The sequence below is a fragment of the Taudactylus pleione genome, unplaced genomic scaffold, assembly GCF_031769625.1.
Source record: "Taudactylus pleione unplaced genomic scaffold, aTauple2 ptg000093l, whole genome shotgun sequence".
Taxonomy (NCBI): Eukaryota; Metazoa; Chordata; class Amphibia; order Anura; family Myobatrachidae; genus Taudactylus; species Taudactylus pleione.
The window spans coordinates 36293143-36312106 of NW_028284495.1; the positions used below are offsets into that span (position 1 = coordinate 36293143).

Below are 18964 nucleotides of genomic sequence, written 5' to 3' on the forward strand. Positions count from 1 at the left end.
ACTATTGTGACTATGTTTCTGATGAAGCTAAATTCAATTAAGCCAGCGAAACACGTTAAGCTGATACTATAACAACACCTGCACGGTTTGAAAGTGACCCGGTACCGATTGGACCTATGTGGATTTTGGACATTTAAAGGCCTCATTTGGACTTTGAATTTACAGTTACAAATGGACTTTTCTGACAGCCCCAGCACATGCGGCCTGCGCGCTAAGAGGACTACTCGCCAATCTACCTTAACCGCTTGGTAATTATTGCTGCATACGAACTCAGTCATTTGGGAGCGAGTCCTAATTATTACCACTTTAATAGGAGGGCCAACTACCGTTTACAGGATGATATATTGTTTATTCAATAGCTCTATTTTATCCATTCAATAAAATTGTATTGTTTTAATTAATGCTACATCTGTTTCTCTGATATAGTATTTTTTAATATTGTTCGTATAGCACTAGTTCCTTTTAAATTGTACACATTGTATAGTGTGTACGTCCGATCTGTCGTCCCTGACGGTCGTTCATCAAGTGTAATGAACGATGTGGCTCAGTTACATGCAGCATGTAATGATACATTGCACCATCGTACGACTGATTGTGCAGTTTGTATGGAGCACGCAATGTATCATTACATCAATCGTCGCATAGCTGGGTTGTTCCGTAGTTCAGGTGTGTACCCAGCTTAAGGCCTCCGCTAGTTACCTCAGCCAAGCCTTGTTCTTTACCTACAATATACATTTTCAGTGTATTCCCTCACCCACTTATTTCTAGCTCACTCATTTTTTCCATTCACAAAATGTATTCTTGTTCCTGGATCTTCTTCACATTTGGTATGCTGTAATACTGGTATACTGTACAGTAATTATGGGAGTCAGATCATTTGTCGATAAAATTCACTTTTGTATTGTACAGTACAAGTTTATTTGCTGTAATACATTTTATCAGTGTTCAGATGATGGTACACAAGATCTGACACTCCTGCCATAGAGATCATTACTCTCTCTCCTGTCCTCTGCACTCTGCTCTGTGGGAGCCCCCCTGATTCCCCAGAAACAGGTTACGTACCCATCACTCTCATTTCTCTTGTCATTCCCCTCTCTAGACATGGACTCTACACAAGTGTTGCAGGTCTTGAGTTGTGTCTGAATTGCAGTTTATGTGTTTGGTACACTTTTGTTTCTGTGATTGCAAAACCTTTCCCTCAACTGTTATTCAATTACATTTCTGCTTGGTTGATTATTTCTCTATAAAAGTATTATTGTTAACCAGGGTCGGATTGCCTACAGTGGGTGGATGCGCGGCAACTACGATTTATCCACTCTCTCCCAGTTAGTGAAGGTTCAGGACTCTTAGTTACCACACCTGAGGGCTACAGAGGTCTCATATTTCTCTCTGTATAAGAAAGGCACACAATGTAACTTGGAACGTAAACAAGCATTTTACAAAGTAAATGTGGCGTATTTCTCAATCATCCGGAAAACCTACCTGTTTTGCCATCCAGTTTACTTGGAAGACCTCCCAGCTGGAAGTACTGGTTTATTCAGGGAGCATAATTATTATTTAGTTACTGTGTGCACTTTAAAAAAAAATTATATTTGTTAATAGTTGAGGTCTAATTCAACACATCAATCTCTCTCCACAGATAATATGCCAAGTGTGATGAATAGATCAAACTTACACAAGTTTACGTATCCTACAGTACATTCTAATACTCATGGCCAATTGTGATGTACATAATAGAAAATAAGGCATTTGGTTTGTAATCAATGGGGATGATATGTGTGGAAGGTCATCCATGACTGTAGTGAACACACTAACATAGAACAGACATCACATGGGGTACAAATGTCCTAATATACACAAGGCCCTTTAACAATGTAATATTGAGGTCAGTGTTTAACATCTTATTAAGAGTGGAGAAGTTGCCCACAGCAACCAATAAGCTTCTACTTAGCATTGTACAGAATGTGCTTGTTGAATGCTACCTCATAGCTCATTGGTTGCTATGGGCAACTTCTCAATTTCCCCACGTTTCCCCTAATTAGAAGGTTTGGTACATTTCCCCCACTGTCTCTTGTGTTATCCAGTATAATGATGGCTGTGTTACAGTACTTACAGCTGTGTTTTTTTTTATTCAATATAGTAGCTTCAACCAATATGTTATTGTAGCTTTTGTGAAGCCATTGGGATATTTACATGCATCCCATTACAGTTTTATATTAGGTTTCTTGAACTATGGAGGCAACAAAAAAACAAAATAAAGTTCAGTATAATATAGAGATTTGTATTTATTTTGAAACCAAGTAATTAATCAGTAACAATCCTTTGGATTTGTAAGAAGTATAGAATATTAAGTTACGACTAAAGTAAAATTACTTAATTAAGGTTTAAATTAAATTTTCAGGTTAAAAAAACTAAAAACAGAAATAAATCCAGTATTTTCTTCCTATAAAGTTCTTTTTCATGGTAACAAGAAATCCCAAATTCTCTCTAGGCAGGAGGTAATCATGTGTTAATTTAAATCAGGTAGTCGGCACTGGGTGGAAATTAGACAGAAGATGGGATTTAGTTATTTTTCATTAACGCTTGGACTGTGATAAAGGAGAACAGAAAAGAGCTGCTTGACCTTTAAGTGCTTAAATTATTAAAGAGCAAATAGATTTGAGGTCTGGTTACTTGCTAATCTAATTTGTCTTGTGGTGAAAAGATGAAAAGACATTTTGGGTTTAAAATATCTCTAGTCAACTTTCTTCTTCCTCTAATGTATCTAGAGACAAATAGATAGGAAGACTTTCATGCAGGGGTCAGGTGCAGGGTCACCTAATAACACCGACTTACCTAAGTGCAAGACAAAATAAATCATGACTGGCAAGTCTTAAACCATATACTGAATGTACAATTAATATGCTGCTGCTGCTCCACTACAGTTTATTTAGTTCTCTGTTCTCTTTTCCGATCATCCTGTTGCTATGTATCCATTTCCACTGACTGCTTATTATACGAAAAATAAGTTGTTAATTTATTCGTTTAAACGAAAAATACATGTCAGATGAATTCCAATGTATTCATAAAAATCAATCTCCTATGTTATAAATAATCAATTAAACTGCCAGACTGTAGATTTATGCAATATATTCTTCAAAATCAATCATCTATATTATAAATAATTAATGATACTGCTAGATTTATTGACTTATCTTTATTTTTTCTTATGTTTCAGTGTTTACTTTTGTCTCTTGACAGTCAGGATGCCTTACTAATGTTACAAATTACACCATCCATCCCGTCACCATGGTTTGTGGTTATTCTTTGTTTCATGCAACTGTTATTGCATGGCAAACTTTTCCAAATCTCAAAAAGTTAGATTAGGTAGTGTAGTTTGGTCCATGCTCATACCCGTTTGCTTCTGGTCATGAAATGCTGTTAAGAACTCCACTAAAACTGGTCATTGGGCGGTGGGCCCATTTATGTGAATACCTCTAATTGTACTCCTTCATCTAGTCTGTGTATTTACATTATTAGTATGTGCATTCCCCAGACAGTATCAGTTTATGTACCCCCATTATTATTATTGCTTTTTTATATCCCACTACAACATACTTGCCAACGCTCCCTGATTGCATCTTATCCCCAATTATGAAGCTGTTATGTAAAAAATAAAACAGAGATATATACATTCAGATGGGATCATTAGTATCATTTTCCTGCATTGGTTATAAGCCACAATGATCCCTATGGCTACATGCATTTTTCGAAAAGTATCAGTGTATTTTCATCAACAAGTAGATCTTACTAACGGCTTTGGGGCTCATTTACATTTGGATGTAAGTCCATGTTATGGCACGCCTCTCAGATGTAGCAGTACACGTCCACTTTACCGCCGCTGTTTCAAAAGTAGGCAAGCATGCACTACAATTTTAGCTTGTATTCCAAATATGACTGGATAGCTGTGATAACTTCATATTTTTATTTCTTTGTAAAATAAGGTTAAGAAGTAATTTGCAGCACACACCATTTCCCTAATGTATAAGTGACTTGTGTAGCATATAAAACTGTTTCCTCTTCTTGCAGTTACTGCAGAACCTAAAATGTCATTTCCCCTAAATCAAATTTACATTCTTAATGAAAGAACACCCAAGGGGCTTGTAGCCTTAACATTTCCAGGAAAGCTGAACCCTGGACCCCAGTGCAGGGTGCCATAATTTGTAGTGTGCATTCAGTTTATAGTTTATATGTGTTACTCATTAGAGACACAAAGCTAGATTTTACACAGAAGAGATTCTTTCTGTAAATAAGGACTTTTGTAAGATACCATTTAGCCTTTAATAAAAAAAAAAACCATATCTTCATGTAACTTGCGTGTATCAGCTTCTCTTCAATTTTGGATAACACTCTCCTTAATAAAACCAGCCACCCTGGTATTTCTGTTTATCACCTGAACCTGCGGATACCGACACCGGAATCCCGACGTCGGCATCCCGAAGGGATCAAGATACCGACGTCGGCATCCCGACTGCCGGCATCCCGAAGGTAAGTATCCTGGTTACGGTTAGGTCAGGGATGGTGGGGATTAGGTTTAGGGACCTGCCTGGATGGGTTAGGCACCTATCGGGGAGGGTTAGGCTGCAGGGAGTGGGGGTTAGGGTTAGGCACCACAGGGGTGAAGTTAGGATTAGGCACCTCCTGGGGAGGGTTAGGTTTAGGGTGGGGAAAGGGGGGGTTAGGTTTAGGCACCACTGGGGGAAGGTTAGGGTTAGGCACCACCAGGGGGAGGTTAGGGTTAGGCACCACCGGGGGGAGGTTAGGGGAAGAGAGGAGGAGGGTTAGGCTACTTCCCTGCCCCTGTCGGGATGTTCACCATCGGGATGCCGCTGTTGATCTTCTGACCACCGGCATCCCGTCCACTGGTAAATCATACAGATTCCCCTCAACATGGGTGTGAAAACTTCAGTTCTCTTCAGTACAGTTTTATGGAGCTTAGGGCCTGATTCAGACCCATTTGCTAGGCTGCATTCGCACGTAGCCTGCCGTAATCTGCGCATGCATATAAGACGCAATGCGCGAACCAGTCCATGCATTCACGAAGCGATTGCCCCTTGTACATAGATGCCTCGCTAGAATGAGTGACAGGATGAGCCATTTGTGGGTGGTGACAGGGGTTGGTTGATGGAAAGGGGGGTATGGTGGTGCGAACGCAGGCATGTCTGTGCATCTTAACGCCATATCGGGGGAGTGAATAATTAAGACGCAGCATCAGCATACAAGTCACATGGCTGATTTACACACTGAAGCACTCGCAGTGCTTGCGTTAGGGTATGGTCAGCCACAAGTGCTGCGTATTTATCCGATGTTACCGATGTGTTGCATACACTTCCTGCAGATGACCTGTATTGCTAAGGGAAAGTGGGCGTCTTAAGACAGGCTGGTGGGCGTCTAAATACACACCACGTTAACACGCAAGGACATAGTGGGCGTGCTAATGTCTTGCCGTGCGATCGCCGAATTTGCATACTTTGGCAGCTGATGGCTACGTGCGAACGGGTCTGAATCAGTTCCATAGCTCTAATGAAACGGACTCTCCAACAGAGAGAGCCACGGAAGCTGATTCTGAATCGGACCCAGTCTGCGTCTATTGGCGGTAACCTGTCTGCAACTTGCAGCTACACAGCCCTTCCCTGGTGTACACACATGCATCCGAATGTGCAAGAACTGAGACTCCTACTGTAAAAGCTTGTAGATGCAGAAATACCGTTTAGTGTAACTTTAGGTGCAGCATAAGTTGCACCATGGAAACTTGCACCAGTCTCTCTGTCGGAGTATGGTCTCCTATGTGAGCGGCTGAGCATCTCTGTACACAGCAGCTTTCAGTGACACTCCCATAATACTCCCATAAGACAGAACATCTGCATGCATACACTAAGCCGCCTCCCTGCTGCCACGAGGATCGCCCACTACATTATCAATACACTTCTCCATGTGTGCATCTGAAATTGCAAATGCAACTGTCTATGAACACAATCAGGGCACATGAGCCCCCACTTAAAAAGTGGGAGGCACATATTGAAACTGTTGTAATTCCTACACCGTTCACCCGATTTGGATGTAATTACCCTCAAATTAAATCTGAAAGTTTGCAGTTAAAGCACATCTTGTTTGTTTCATTTCAAAACCATTGTGGTGGTGAATAGAGGCCAAAATCTGAAAATTCTGTCAATGTCCCAATATTTATGGACCTGACTGTGTATATATATATATATATATATATATATACAATATATACACTTTATATATATATATATATATATATATATATATAGTGTATATAATATTAAGGTGTTACAGCCCTTATAAGTGTTTTGCAGAGTTCAACAAATTTTAAGAACCTATACATAGCACTTTAGTGGTGGCCGCCCATCCAGCTCTGTTTCATTGAATGCAGAGTGGAAGTGTGATGTGAAGGCTCAGACTGTTTGCTTTCAAACTCTTCTAGTTAAGCTCTCAATTTTACTGAAAATAAATTCTAGAAGAATAGAATATATACTTATTTTTCCATCCAAAGGCAGCAGAACCATTTTCACCACATTATTCACTGAAAATATGAAATAAGATTTGGGAAGTTCCTTTTTTAAGCATTTATGTGATGTCCACTGTATGTGGAAAATTGAGTGTCAAATAATTACGAGCAGGGCCCTCTACCCTCTTGTGCTTCTCCCTACTTTAGTTTCATCTACTTCTTACTCTACACTAGGGCACCTAACACTTGGTTGCTTATGCTCTGCTGCTTATGTGGGTGTTATGGTCACTAATGTAGCAACATATTTTATCCATGTCCTGGTCCTGTATTGTATTGTTCTGTAAGTCACTTGTCTACAACTTGTTTATGTACTATGTAAGGCGCTGCGGAACACTTGTGGTGCTATATAAATAAATGATAATAATAATACCATAATTGCATATAACATATATCTTTGCGTATTATTACAAAGCAGCTCTTGCCTGCAATCCCCCATCATGCCTCACTGCATTATCTTGTGACTCTGGCGTCAGCTGCTTACTGTAAGAGCGGGTGCTGTGACTGACAGGTTAGTAGGAGAAGGCAGAGGAGAGTGAGTATTACTCTGCATCTTACTGTACCAGTCACTGCTCTCACTTCTACGTGACCAGCTGGTGACTGGAGCGTTGAGGGATAGATGATGGCTGTGTACAATTCTACCTCATGCAGCAAAAGGGATGGTCCACGCTACTAATGTGGCTAATATAGTTTACTACTGTTTGTTACATTGAAACTAAATCCAGAAAATAATATCTATATAATAAGCGAAAAAACATGTCTGTCTGTTTGTCCTTTATTCACAGCCAGTATTGGACCTAGCTCCACCAAATTTGGCAGGGTGGGGTAGTTTGACCAGGATTAGGTTTTGCCTAGGTTTGAACTTCATAAGGGTAAAAATGCCACACAATCCCTAAAAATGGGGACACTGTTAAAATACACTGGTTCCAGGACTGGCTCAAGTGAAAATTGTCAGTCTGTCAAAAACCTGTGTGAAAGCAACAAAAGTATTCTTTTAACCTACCTCACAGTCTGAGCAAGTGTCTTATGACTCATAAATAACGATTGAGGCAACACAGGAGATACAAAAGGTGCTAATTACAAAAATATATACTTAAATTGTGTATGATGAACTGTAACATTCCTTTAATGATTGAAGTTATGTCTTCATACACTTCTTTATGCACAGTTTCTCCTCAGGATTCACCACCGCAGCTTCTCTCCATGTGATAGAGTGCATATGGGAGCCTCCTATAAAAGTGTCTTTAAATGAAGAAATTCACACCCAAAATGTGTCTAGTAGAGGAGAAAAGATGTTGTGTACCATTCACTCACATCAAAAAGGGTCTGGGAAATACACATAACGGTTTCTGTAAAATTGCCCAAAATACTGCGTACCGAACTCACAATTCACATGGAGTTGAAACTGCACATCAAGGTATCTTTTTATCCCTTGCACTCAAAGGAAAGTAATCACAATCATCGATGAGAGTCCATAGATTGAGATCAAAAAATGTATTCATACAAAGGTTCCAATATATAAAAATATCAGTATTGCAATACATACAATTAAAAACTCATAAAATGGGATTTTTAAAAAAAAACCTGTAGCCAGAGGTAGCCAAAAAATATATATATAACTAACTGGAATGGATGGAAAATCCAGTGATGAAAGAAGACATCAAAAAACTTAGTGACATACCTCTGGGTTCTAATAACAAAGTAGGACACCTTCTCAAACGGTCAATGCGTTTCAGCTCTCTTTGGGAGCCTTTAGGTGCTGCCACATGCCTTCCTCACTGCCCATGATACCTCAGTATGGCGATGTGTATGCCACGGTCCTCAGAGGTGGTGGCCACAGCATTTCACTGTATGCTGCAATCAGCCAAAGTTATTGACCCCTTATTGTTATTAGGAGAATAAGGCTCATTTATGAATTAAATAAATGTGGAGACAAACTGCATTTGTACTATGTACACTGACTACCAAGCCCCCATAAAGCTTTGTTGTTTGCAGATCCACCTTATAGGAGGGAAGTAAAACACCACTTCGTAGTCCGACATTGTAGGAGGTCTACCAATAAAGACTACATCTTTTATATTCATCTTTCACAATTCTGTTACATGTAGCTTAATTTCTGTCTTAACTGATCACAAGAATGAGGTTAAATCAGGACTTTATTACATTTGTTACTTTTTCATTTCATGTTTTTAATGTTTATTATGGGTTCCAGGGTTATGGGGGGTGCACTGAAGGAAGGTCTTTGTCCCTAAAACATTTATCACCTTCTCCTGTATTATAGCCTCATATCCTTTTGTCAGTTTGATTGTGTGCTGCCTTTTTTGTTACGTTTTGTTTATGCCTAATGTGAAGAACCATCTCCTCACCAGTTACAGACGACACGTGGCAGTGCACTGACAATTACATGTTCTCTTCCACCTACAGTAATCAGCACCTTGCTAGAGGTAAAGCCTCCTCTATATGTATCCTTTATAAAGGCTTTCATGAGCAAATTGGAATTTTGTTTATCTACTGGTGCTTCCCAGTCTTGTTTATATTGCATATTTATCAACTTTGGCTATGTCCCTCATGATTCTACATTCTCTAACTTATTGGCTTGTCCCTCATGAGATCGCCTTCACCAGTCTATAATCTTCAGCTTTGTCCCTGACAATCAACCCTCTCAGGTCTAACAGGGGTATTCAATATGGGTGCGATAACATCGTTTTTGCGTTAATATCAGATGTATGATGTCATTATCGCCGGTTTTACTTTTACACCGTATTCAATTTCAAAGACTTATCGCAGTTTTGAAAAGTCTTTGATAAAAAACGGGGATAACTTTTCACCATTGAATAGGTGTAGAAAAAAAGTGCAGAATTGGGGTTTAGGGGTGCAGGCTTAAAAAAAAATAGCCTGCACCCCTGGGACTGACATTTAAAAAAGAACTGTGTCAAAAAAACTTTAAAAAAAAAATAGGGACAAACCAAAAAATATGCTAGTACCCATTTTCATGTACCCCAAATTTGATGGGACCACTTAAAAAAACGAAAAAAATAACCTAAGTGCTCTTCTGCATCACTTCTTCAATGTCGGAAAAAAAACACCTGCTGCGGCTATTTAAATCCCCGACTTTCAATTAAAGGCTAAAACGGGGGTACCCATAGTTGATCCCCCATGTTTTTACTACTTTAGGGGGGTCTTACAATTTTTTTAAGGAAAAATTCGTAACTTTACGCGAATCCAACTTCGGAGTTTCCCATTTTCGTTAATTGTATATTGAAAACGGGTATAAGCGGGAGCGCGCCCGATACTTTAACGCAGGTAAAAACTCCGATATGAAACGTTAACTTCGACAGTGAAGTTAACATTTCATATTGAATACCCCTCTAAATGGCAAATACAATCATGTAGTGTCTATCTACCCAAGTGGTTCTTTCCTAGCAGCAGCCAGCATCATGACACATACCTTTCTTACATCAAATCACTTTTTATTTGAATCTCAAGTGTTATTTTATGGTGTGCATTGAATCTATAACATATAATTTGAGATCCAGTGATGTCACATTACCTTAGCCCTCCTTGATCAAACTGCACCTAGAAATATTGTTATCTTCCAAAGAATACAGCTGTAAAGCTGGGTACTCATTAGACGATGTGTGTACCCAGCGACGCACACAATATATTGGGCAGTCCCTATACACTACACGATCTGGTGTACGACCACCTGATATGTCGTTTCCTGCCGGATCCACAAGCATGGTGTTGTTGAGCAAAACTTCAGATTGGACTGCACTACAGGCAGATCTGAAGATGCAATGAATAAGGTGTAGGAGCACACAAAAGAGCGTAACCATTTGATAATGTGGGCGATATACGTTCCGATCCTTCAGAAATTGGCAAACCGTCCAATACATCGTCTAATGTGTACCCAGCTTAAGTTTAAAATATGTCTCTTTAGAGGTGGTGGAAAAATCAAGCCTTTTTGCAGGGAGAAAAACGCCATGTGCTGTCTCATGTAGCAAAGGATCCCACCATCCCTTCCATATGTGTCTCTTCCACTTATTTGTAACACAAAAACTGCGTTGGTGTATACAATTAAAGATAGAGTAATAAACCAGTATTATTCCATGAAAATACATTTCTTTATTTTGTCATATATAGTAAAAAAATGCAATTTTCTCAGGTGCTTGTTATATTCCGAAACACTAGCTCCTGGTCTTCCACTTATTTATCTAATTTGCATCGTGTCATTGTACAAAATGTAATTCATGTATGTGACTGCAACATTAGGTGTCTAATTCGCACTCATTTAAGGACCCTCCCCAATCCACCTAATTCCTGCCAGGGACATTGGAAGTGTTTGCAATTTACCAATGCCACTGTCCTGGTCCATTATCCAATGAGCTTGCCTACAAATACATAAATATATATATATATATATAATTAAGGGCATTTCTTAGTCTACGCTGCATATTTCTACAGATTGTCACTCTGTATAGGTTTCATTAAGGTTCGGAAGTTTAAGTCCGCTCACTCCATCATCAATTGTTTTATTGGTCTTTTGTAATACTGTAAGTATACAGCCTCATCACGTGCCTGAAATAGAAAAGTGCTTCTTGTCTGGGGAGAATAATTTCTCTCTTAATACTGACTTGTGAGACCTGATTAAATGTTCATTTGAAACATACATTACATGATTTAATGCATTTCCCAACCAGCCTTTTCAATTTATATTTATTTTATTCCTGTACGAGTACCTGAGATAATTACTTTTCCCCCTTGTTCAAGTACCTGGGATAATTACTTTTCACCAGAAATAGTTTCCAGGAGACATACTGCATGTGTAATGTTATTTCAGGGCTCTACCAAAGTTTGTCTTCAATTTCCTAATCTTTTAAAATGAACCTTCACAATTTATGTTTGTCATTTGTTTAGCTCTGCATTTTTATGTAATGCTGTAAAGAAAAACAATTTTCTACGAGACAAAAACTTGACTGTGGTAAAGGTTTGCAAATCAAAATTTTGAGAATATTTTCCTCACTATGGGGGAAGATTCATTTGTTTTTCATTTCCGTAACTTCTGTCTAAGGTGACCGGGAGCTATTCAATTGTATGCTGGTTACGATGGCCACATTCTCGCACCCTAATGCACTGCATTAGCAGAGTTAAGTGCTGGACGCACTGCAAAAAAGGTGCACATGGCACTCGCGAACAGCTCCAAAGCCCTACTTTATGTGGATTTCTGGGCGCACATCAGAGAGCAGATATCCGCAATAAGTGCAGCCTCGGGGCTTGTCACTCAAAACATATAGAATAGCTCTCAGTCACTTTATATTGAAGCTACGGAAGCGATAAACAATTTAATCACCCCCAATGAAAACAAGAATAGGTGCAGTGGATTAACAAATTCATTATACACTGTTGTATTCAAAGTACAAAAAAAGGGCTATAGCCGTAACACAACAATAATACATTGTTACTATACACATAAATAGTGTATACAATGTTTTTTACATTGTGCTATATTTTACTACATATATTATTGTTGCTAAACCATGCAAACTCCATTAGAATGTAAACTCTTATCAGCAAGCGTTTAATTTCATGTATGCATTTCTGTTGTCTACCTTTATGTCTCTGTTTTATTCATACTGTCCCTGGTCTCCCCACTGTCTGATGCTGTGGCACCTTACAAATTTGTAGAGGACCGATGTATTTTAGAGAAGCCTGGCCATGAGCTTGCAACAATATAACCTTGCCGTTTGTTTTTGAACTTCGTAACTTAATAAAGTTAGTGGTGACATTACGATTCAAATGTAGTGAACATCATATAATATTTAGACATTCAATTGCTAATAAACTGGGCAGCTGTTACTTAATATGATATAACCGCAACACAAATGAATGATGTGAGAGCAGCTTGAGATGTCTGTATGCAAAAGCCAATTTATTGGCTGTACAGTATATTGTAAAGTCATGTGATAGTTATGTGATGGCTTATGCCAGGTTCACTCCCTGTAATGTGCAGTCCCTGACGGTGTCATTATGGGAAGTATTGCGAAAGAAGCAATGTTATTTTCTGGTTCAGTTTTAATAGTAGTATATGATTGCTCCATACAATGAAGCAGTTTTAAGAGTATAAAGTAACTGGCCATAAACCAATGGCTTTTCCAAAATCACCATGCAGTGGTATATGTGGAAATAATACTGATGTTACCATATTTTTGGGCAAATATATGCTAACAACCTCATATATGATATTTAATTTAATATATACTTCAATTTTGAGTAGTAATTATTGCATAGTGCATCTGCATCCGTTTCTTCTATACTTGTAGTTTTAAAACAGCTGGAGAGCCACAGGTTGGCCAGGCCTGCCCTAGAGCTTAGCATTGTACAGTGTAACTCTGGCAGCCACTGTTATCTATGTTTTTGACTGACTGAACTATTACTGTATGGTAGCAGAGGCAGTGTAGCTTGAAGTTCAAAGTAGTCTGAGAGGATATGGCTTTTGACTGATTGTTTATCTAACTGACACAAAAGCAGGTATCACCAATAGAAAAATCACAATTATGTATTTATTATATACATATTGAACAACTAAATTATAATTAATACATATGTATAATTGCCACGTCTTTAGAATTACAGTATACTCAATGCACTATTTACTGCTGTTTAATTATGCAGCAACTTGGCAGCAATATACTGTACTCTGTTAGTAGCTGTCCATTGTGCTGAAATAAGTCCATTGTGATGCCAACATATTTGTTCCATGATATAACTTGGAGGCTGAACATGTAAATAATATATTGTCTGCCTACATGAGGGGTTCATAGAGGTGGATCACAAATGTTATTTGTTTGCAAACGTATCCTATCATATAACTAATCATTAATTGTATATTACTATTACTTGTTAATATATTTATTTTTTAACAAAAATGTAGCAAGTATGTACACAACAGCAAATTGTTTATGGAGAGAGGAATCAGTTAATTTAAAACTGAACACCGGGTCGTTATGCTTAGCAACTGATAAAGCTTGAGAACCATTGCTCTTTTTAAAATCATGAATTCCGTCTGCTACAAAACAGCTAATGTGCCACTTATGGTGCAGGTCAACTTATATTTAGCAAAATAATATAAACTGTATCATTATCACCTTGACTTTCCATATTTTAGAGTGAACAGCAATGAATAGATAATTAGTCATGCTCTGTTTAATAAATTGAAAACTTATTTTATATAAAGCTGTCTTATAACTTATAAATTTGTTTGTACCTATAAAAATAGTATAGACATTTTAAGTTCATTATTGCTTTATTGCAGTACAATTTGTATTATTAAGGGATATTTAGGGATATTTGATACCGATGAACCAGTATATCACTTGATTGTCACTAATGTACTAAATGTTGGGATCGTAATGTTTCTTTAGACTGTAAAATGTGCGTCATACTTCTGAATAAAGCCAAAGTAAAGTTAACAACTAAATAAACTATTCCAACTTGCCCTGTTAATTTTAGGTACTCAGGAGATCAAATTAAAGTAAAATAAGTATCAGTTAGCTTCTAGGTAAGAATAATGGTACCATGCTGGAGAAAACAGGACACATGGGAATCCTGGGAACTATGTGGGTCTGCAGTGATTTCATGTTTGTTGTATTTTGTTGTGGTTAGCCAGTGGTAATCAACTTATAGAGCTTTGCTTGACTCTGTTCCATGGTTAAGAGAGCACCATGGGAATTTTGAATCAATAACAGTAAAGAATAAATGTTCTAGTCGCCACTATATACAGATCATATAACACTTAGTGAGCTACAAACGGACTTCTAGTTTTAATACAGGTGTACTTGGCATACAATTGGTTAACACTGGTTCATAAACTTTAGGCTCTGTTTTTTCTGTTGAGTGGGTGTCTTTCACTGATGGGGATAGAGCATAAATGCTGCTGTTACAAATTTATCCTCATTTTCTTTCCAGTGTTTACCAGATTATTGTTGAAGAACAGAAATCTCGTGGGTCCAGAAAGACAGCAGAAATGTTAAAGTGTTACCCAGTTCCCATACACTTTCAGAATGCATCATTGTTGAACTCTCAGTACTACTTTGCTGCAGAACTTCCACCCAACCTCTTGTCCTCAGTCCTGGTCTTCACAGTTGGTGACAACAAGACATATAATGGTTACTGGAATGCTCCACTCCTTCCACAGAAAAGCTACACTATCTACTACCAAGCTGCAAGCAGGGCCAATAGGGTAAGGCTGGTGTTTTCCAAGTTTTCCTGAGATTATTTCACCAGTTTTTCCATATTCATTTCAGGGAAGTAAGTAAATTTTGTTTCAGGTGTATGTAATTTCAGATGTTCTTTAGTCATAATGGTATGCTGATCAGGTGTCAAGTCCAGGACATTAAATAGACTATTAGGCCTATTCAGCACTGGAGGAGGGCTCTATGTTGCTCTGAGCTAGCCATGCCCCAAATATATGACGCCATGACATCACACCGAGGGGGGAGGGCTGAATTCACTAGGAAGTAGAGCACTACCCTAAGCATCCTCAGCTCTTCCAGGCACCCTGTAAGCCAAATGCAAGTCCCAAGGACCAGCCACGGTGCCGTCCCCAGGGCCCTCAGTGATGGCACTACTCACCCATCCCTAGTTACGGTCATGGGCTAATTTTATAGCATTGTAAAAAGTTATACGAAAAGCAAACACAACTCGCTGTGAATGGCATGTGAATGAAATGTGACTATAATACATACACACCATCCCACTCTTCCGCACGCGAGAGCAGCTGTCATAATTATCATTGACACTTACACCTACCCCATTACTAGATGCAGTAGATCCATGTGAATTTGGCATGCCGAATGCACATGCATGGCACAAAATAGTGAGTCACTCTGGCTACACCCACAGTACCTTGCATGCATTATCAGAACCTCCCATTTAGAGATGTGTATCACTCTCAATCATGCGTACGGTCACAAAGATACATATAGATGTGTCCTCATACACCTTCTGTCTATACACCATGGTATGAGACCCCCAGCACGACTAAGCCGTTCCGAGCAGTGCAGCTTAGCATATTTTTCTTTACATTCTGCATTTTATTCAGATGCAGCGAAAATACACTCACAGCGTACTAGAGATGCTGGACTGCAGCTTGAATCGCACAGGAATTTGTTTTAAATATGTACAAAGTCGCAGCCACTCGCATTGGAGCTTGGGAGCAAACAGACGATTGTTATTTGCTTCCATACATTACCAGATTTTCATTCCAACCAGCCAACTAGTTGGCTAGTTGGAAAGATAATCTTTAGATGTGTGGCCAGTTTAACACAGAATCACAAGTGAAATAACTAGTACCATCTGTGGATATTTTAAAAAGTGTCAGTCAGTAATGAATACACCTGTGCCCCAGCATGCAGTGTGGAAAGCATGCGCTGTTAGCTTGCCCTGAGGACTAGAGTTGGGAAACACTGAGTTAGGTGGAACAGGTATGCCCTGGAAGGATTGGGTCTCCAGCCTTGTGTCCTGGAATGTTATCAGCTATAATCCTGTGTATCTACGATGGTACTTGTGTAAAAATTGGCTGTCTGAGTTAAACATGACACTTTGCAGCTACATTACAAGTGAAAGAGTTAAATCTAACCTGTCCTCTGACTGTGTATATGGTTCTAGCTCTACAGAGCTTTATGAGCTCTGGCTGTTTCCTGACAGCCTGGAAATGTTTCTGACAGTTCCCATATTACTAGCAACACACAATTCCGTAGCACTATTGATTCTGTCTTACTTATGTTTCCTGACTGCACAGTTAGCATTGTATTTCTCTTCATAGGGAAGGAAATCTTTTCTAAAGGTTGTATAGAAGGGGACCACATTAACAATGGCACTTGATTTATTCTTGACTTGAATAAAGAATATACCCTAAAATGGAAGCAGATTTTACAATGATAGCAATTTGTATTAAGATCCCCAGTTGCCTAATCACAGTGGAGGCAGCCATGTTCTGCAATGGTCCATTATTGGCACCTAGACTCTTTATTCACTAGGAACTGCCAACAAATCCCTTTGTGATTTTACTAGTTCGTAGTGAATAGTGCTTTCTTAATATTGGTCTTCTGCCCCATAGGAGGTTTCTGTCCTCCCTGAGCTTGCCTAAGGCATCTGTGGTATGGTTTGACAGGTGTAGTGCCTCAGTCACACTCCCAACCTGCCCCTGTCACATGACTTCCTCCAGTGTGCAGTGGTGACAGATGTCTTATTGATGAAACTATAATGCTTGTTTAATATTATTGTTACATATTGTACTATTATACATAGAACGAGCATTTAAGATCAAACAAGTAAATATTTAGTCAGTATTGCTGAGTATTTTAATTTTATAGCAAAATTCAATATATTTTAATATTTAAACAAAAAAGTGTTCTGTTTATTTGTTCTACTACAGGAAACCAAAATTGACTGCGTGAGGATAGCCACAAAAGGTATGCTAAAATATGGTTGTATCTGCATTTGTTATATTGTCATTTCCCCGATACATTCCTGCTAGACATGCTGCATGTTTGCAATGATAGCACAAGGTTGCATAATGTTTATTATTGTCCTAAAAGTATGCGTTTCTCCTGGTTTAGGAATTTCCTCCCTCCTGCATTTTCTGCACCAGCACATTCCTCTTTTGAAATTGGTTACTATAGTATTGTCTATAAATATATAATAAACCACCCCACCCATTAAATGCAGGCGGCATATTAACAAAATTACTGTGCTTAATATGAAACATAACAGCAAACATGTCTACATCCTAATTAATTTATTGTACTATATTTTAAATTAACCAAATCTGCAGAGCTGCTTCACCAGACTAGAACTGGGAGTTTATTATAGAGAACTGTAATCATTTGCTGCTTCATGTCTGGTTACAAAAATAACCTAAACTGAACTGTAGTGCAATATTACAATAAGTAAAACCTCACCAAGGAAAGCCACTAAGAAAGTCCAAAGTTCGGGCACATAAGCACTTTATCAAAACAAATAGCTAAAATGTTTACATTCTTTTCTATTCACTCTGTATTATTTGTATTCTACTTTATACTTACAATTTTTGGGTGTTTTTCTCTTCATGTCTACAGTTCATTTTTATTGTATCTCTGAATAGTTTGGGGTCTTCCAGTCAAACTATAAAAAGCAAGCAGAAATACTTAAACAACAAAACAAATAAAAGATTAAACAAAAAAATAACATATCTTTAAGTTTTTTTATGGCTATATTACTAGGGAAAAAAAAATTGTGCAATGCGTTATATAAGATAGAAAAGGAGAAAATTTGACATCATTGTTTTAGCTTTGTATGTGCCTTTCTATAAATAAAACTTAAACAATTAAAGATAAAATGCTCATATGCCTGATCCTTAAATTATTCTATAGTAAATAGGGTGGCACATTGTGGTGCAATTACTCTGCTCAGCACTTAAATTACCTAATTCCTAGCTTCCTTACAAGTCTAGCAATATGGCAGTCAGTCAGAATGGCACTACTGAATATGCACCATGTATGGCACCATGACGGAAAAAAACGTGTATGGCGATAATTGTGTATTGAATTCCTTGTGAGTTCAATGTAAGTATTGGAGACATTTATCATGCCTCCTTTACCTAATTATTTCTTCCAAAAAGCTGCTCTTTCTGCAGAGACAGCATTATGGAATCATGGTATACTTCTTCTGCTTCTCTCCTCTGCCCAGTATGCCTGCTCCCTTCCTGTATCCTCTGCCAAGTTTACCCGATTCCTCCCTGCATCCTCTGCCAAATGTGCCCGCTCCCTTTGCCAAATGTGCCCACCCCCTCCCTACATCCTCTACCAAGTTAGTACGTATCCTCCCTGCATCCTCTGCTCTCTGTGCCCGCTGCCTCCCCGCATACTCTGTCATGTGTGCCTGCTTCCTACATGCATCCTTTGCCCAGTGTGTCCACTCTGTCCCCACATTCTCTGCCCAGTGTGTCTGCTCCCTCTGCCCAGTGTGCCTGCCTTTTCCCCACATCCTCTGCCCAGTCTGTCCACTCCCTCTTCGCATTCTCTGCCCAGTGTGCAAGCTCCCTCCCTGCTTCGTCTGCCCAGTATGTCTAATCCCTCTCAGCATCCTCTGCCCAGTGTGTCCGCTCCTTTCCCGTGTCCTTTGCCCAGTGTACCTGCTGCCTCCACTCCCTCTTCGCATTCTCTCTCCAGTGTGCCCGCTCCCTCCCTGCATCCTCTGCCCAGTGTGTCTAATCCCTCTCTGCATCCTCTGCCCAGTGTGTCCGCTACCTCTCCACATCATCTGCCCTGTTGGGAACATAGCACAATTCTGAGTATGGATGTACTGCTTGGGCAACAGGAGTAGCTTCCGCAATGGTGATTCTAAGTAAGGCTGCCA

At 39.0% G+C, this 18964-nt stretch overlaps 1 protein-coding gene across 6 annotated transcripts in view; it reads left to right on the plus strand.

Annotated features, from left to right (window-relative positions):
- PTPRM (protein tyrosine phosphatase receptor type M) overlaps positions 1–18964 on the plus strand; it is a 900933-nt gene that overhangs the window by 535934 nt on the left and 346035 nt on the right. For all 6 annotated transcript variants that reach the window (XM_088469672.1, XM_088469673.1, XM_088469674.1 and 3 more), the window contains exons 12-13: positions 14534–14807; positions 17004–17040. In XM_088469672.1, coding sequence (XP_088325798.1) covers positions 14534–14807; positions 17004–17040 — 311 coding nt within the window. The remainder of the gene's footprint in view (positions 1–14533; positions 14808–17003; positions 17041–18964) is intronic.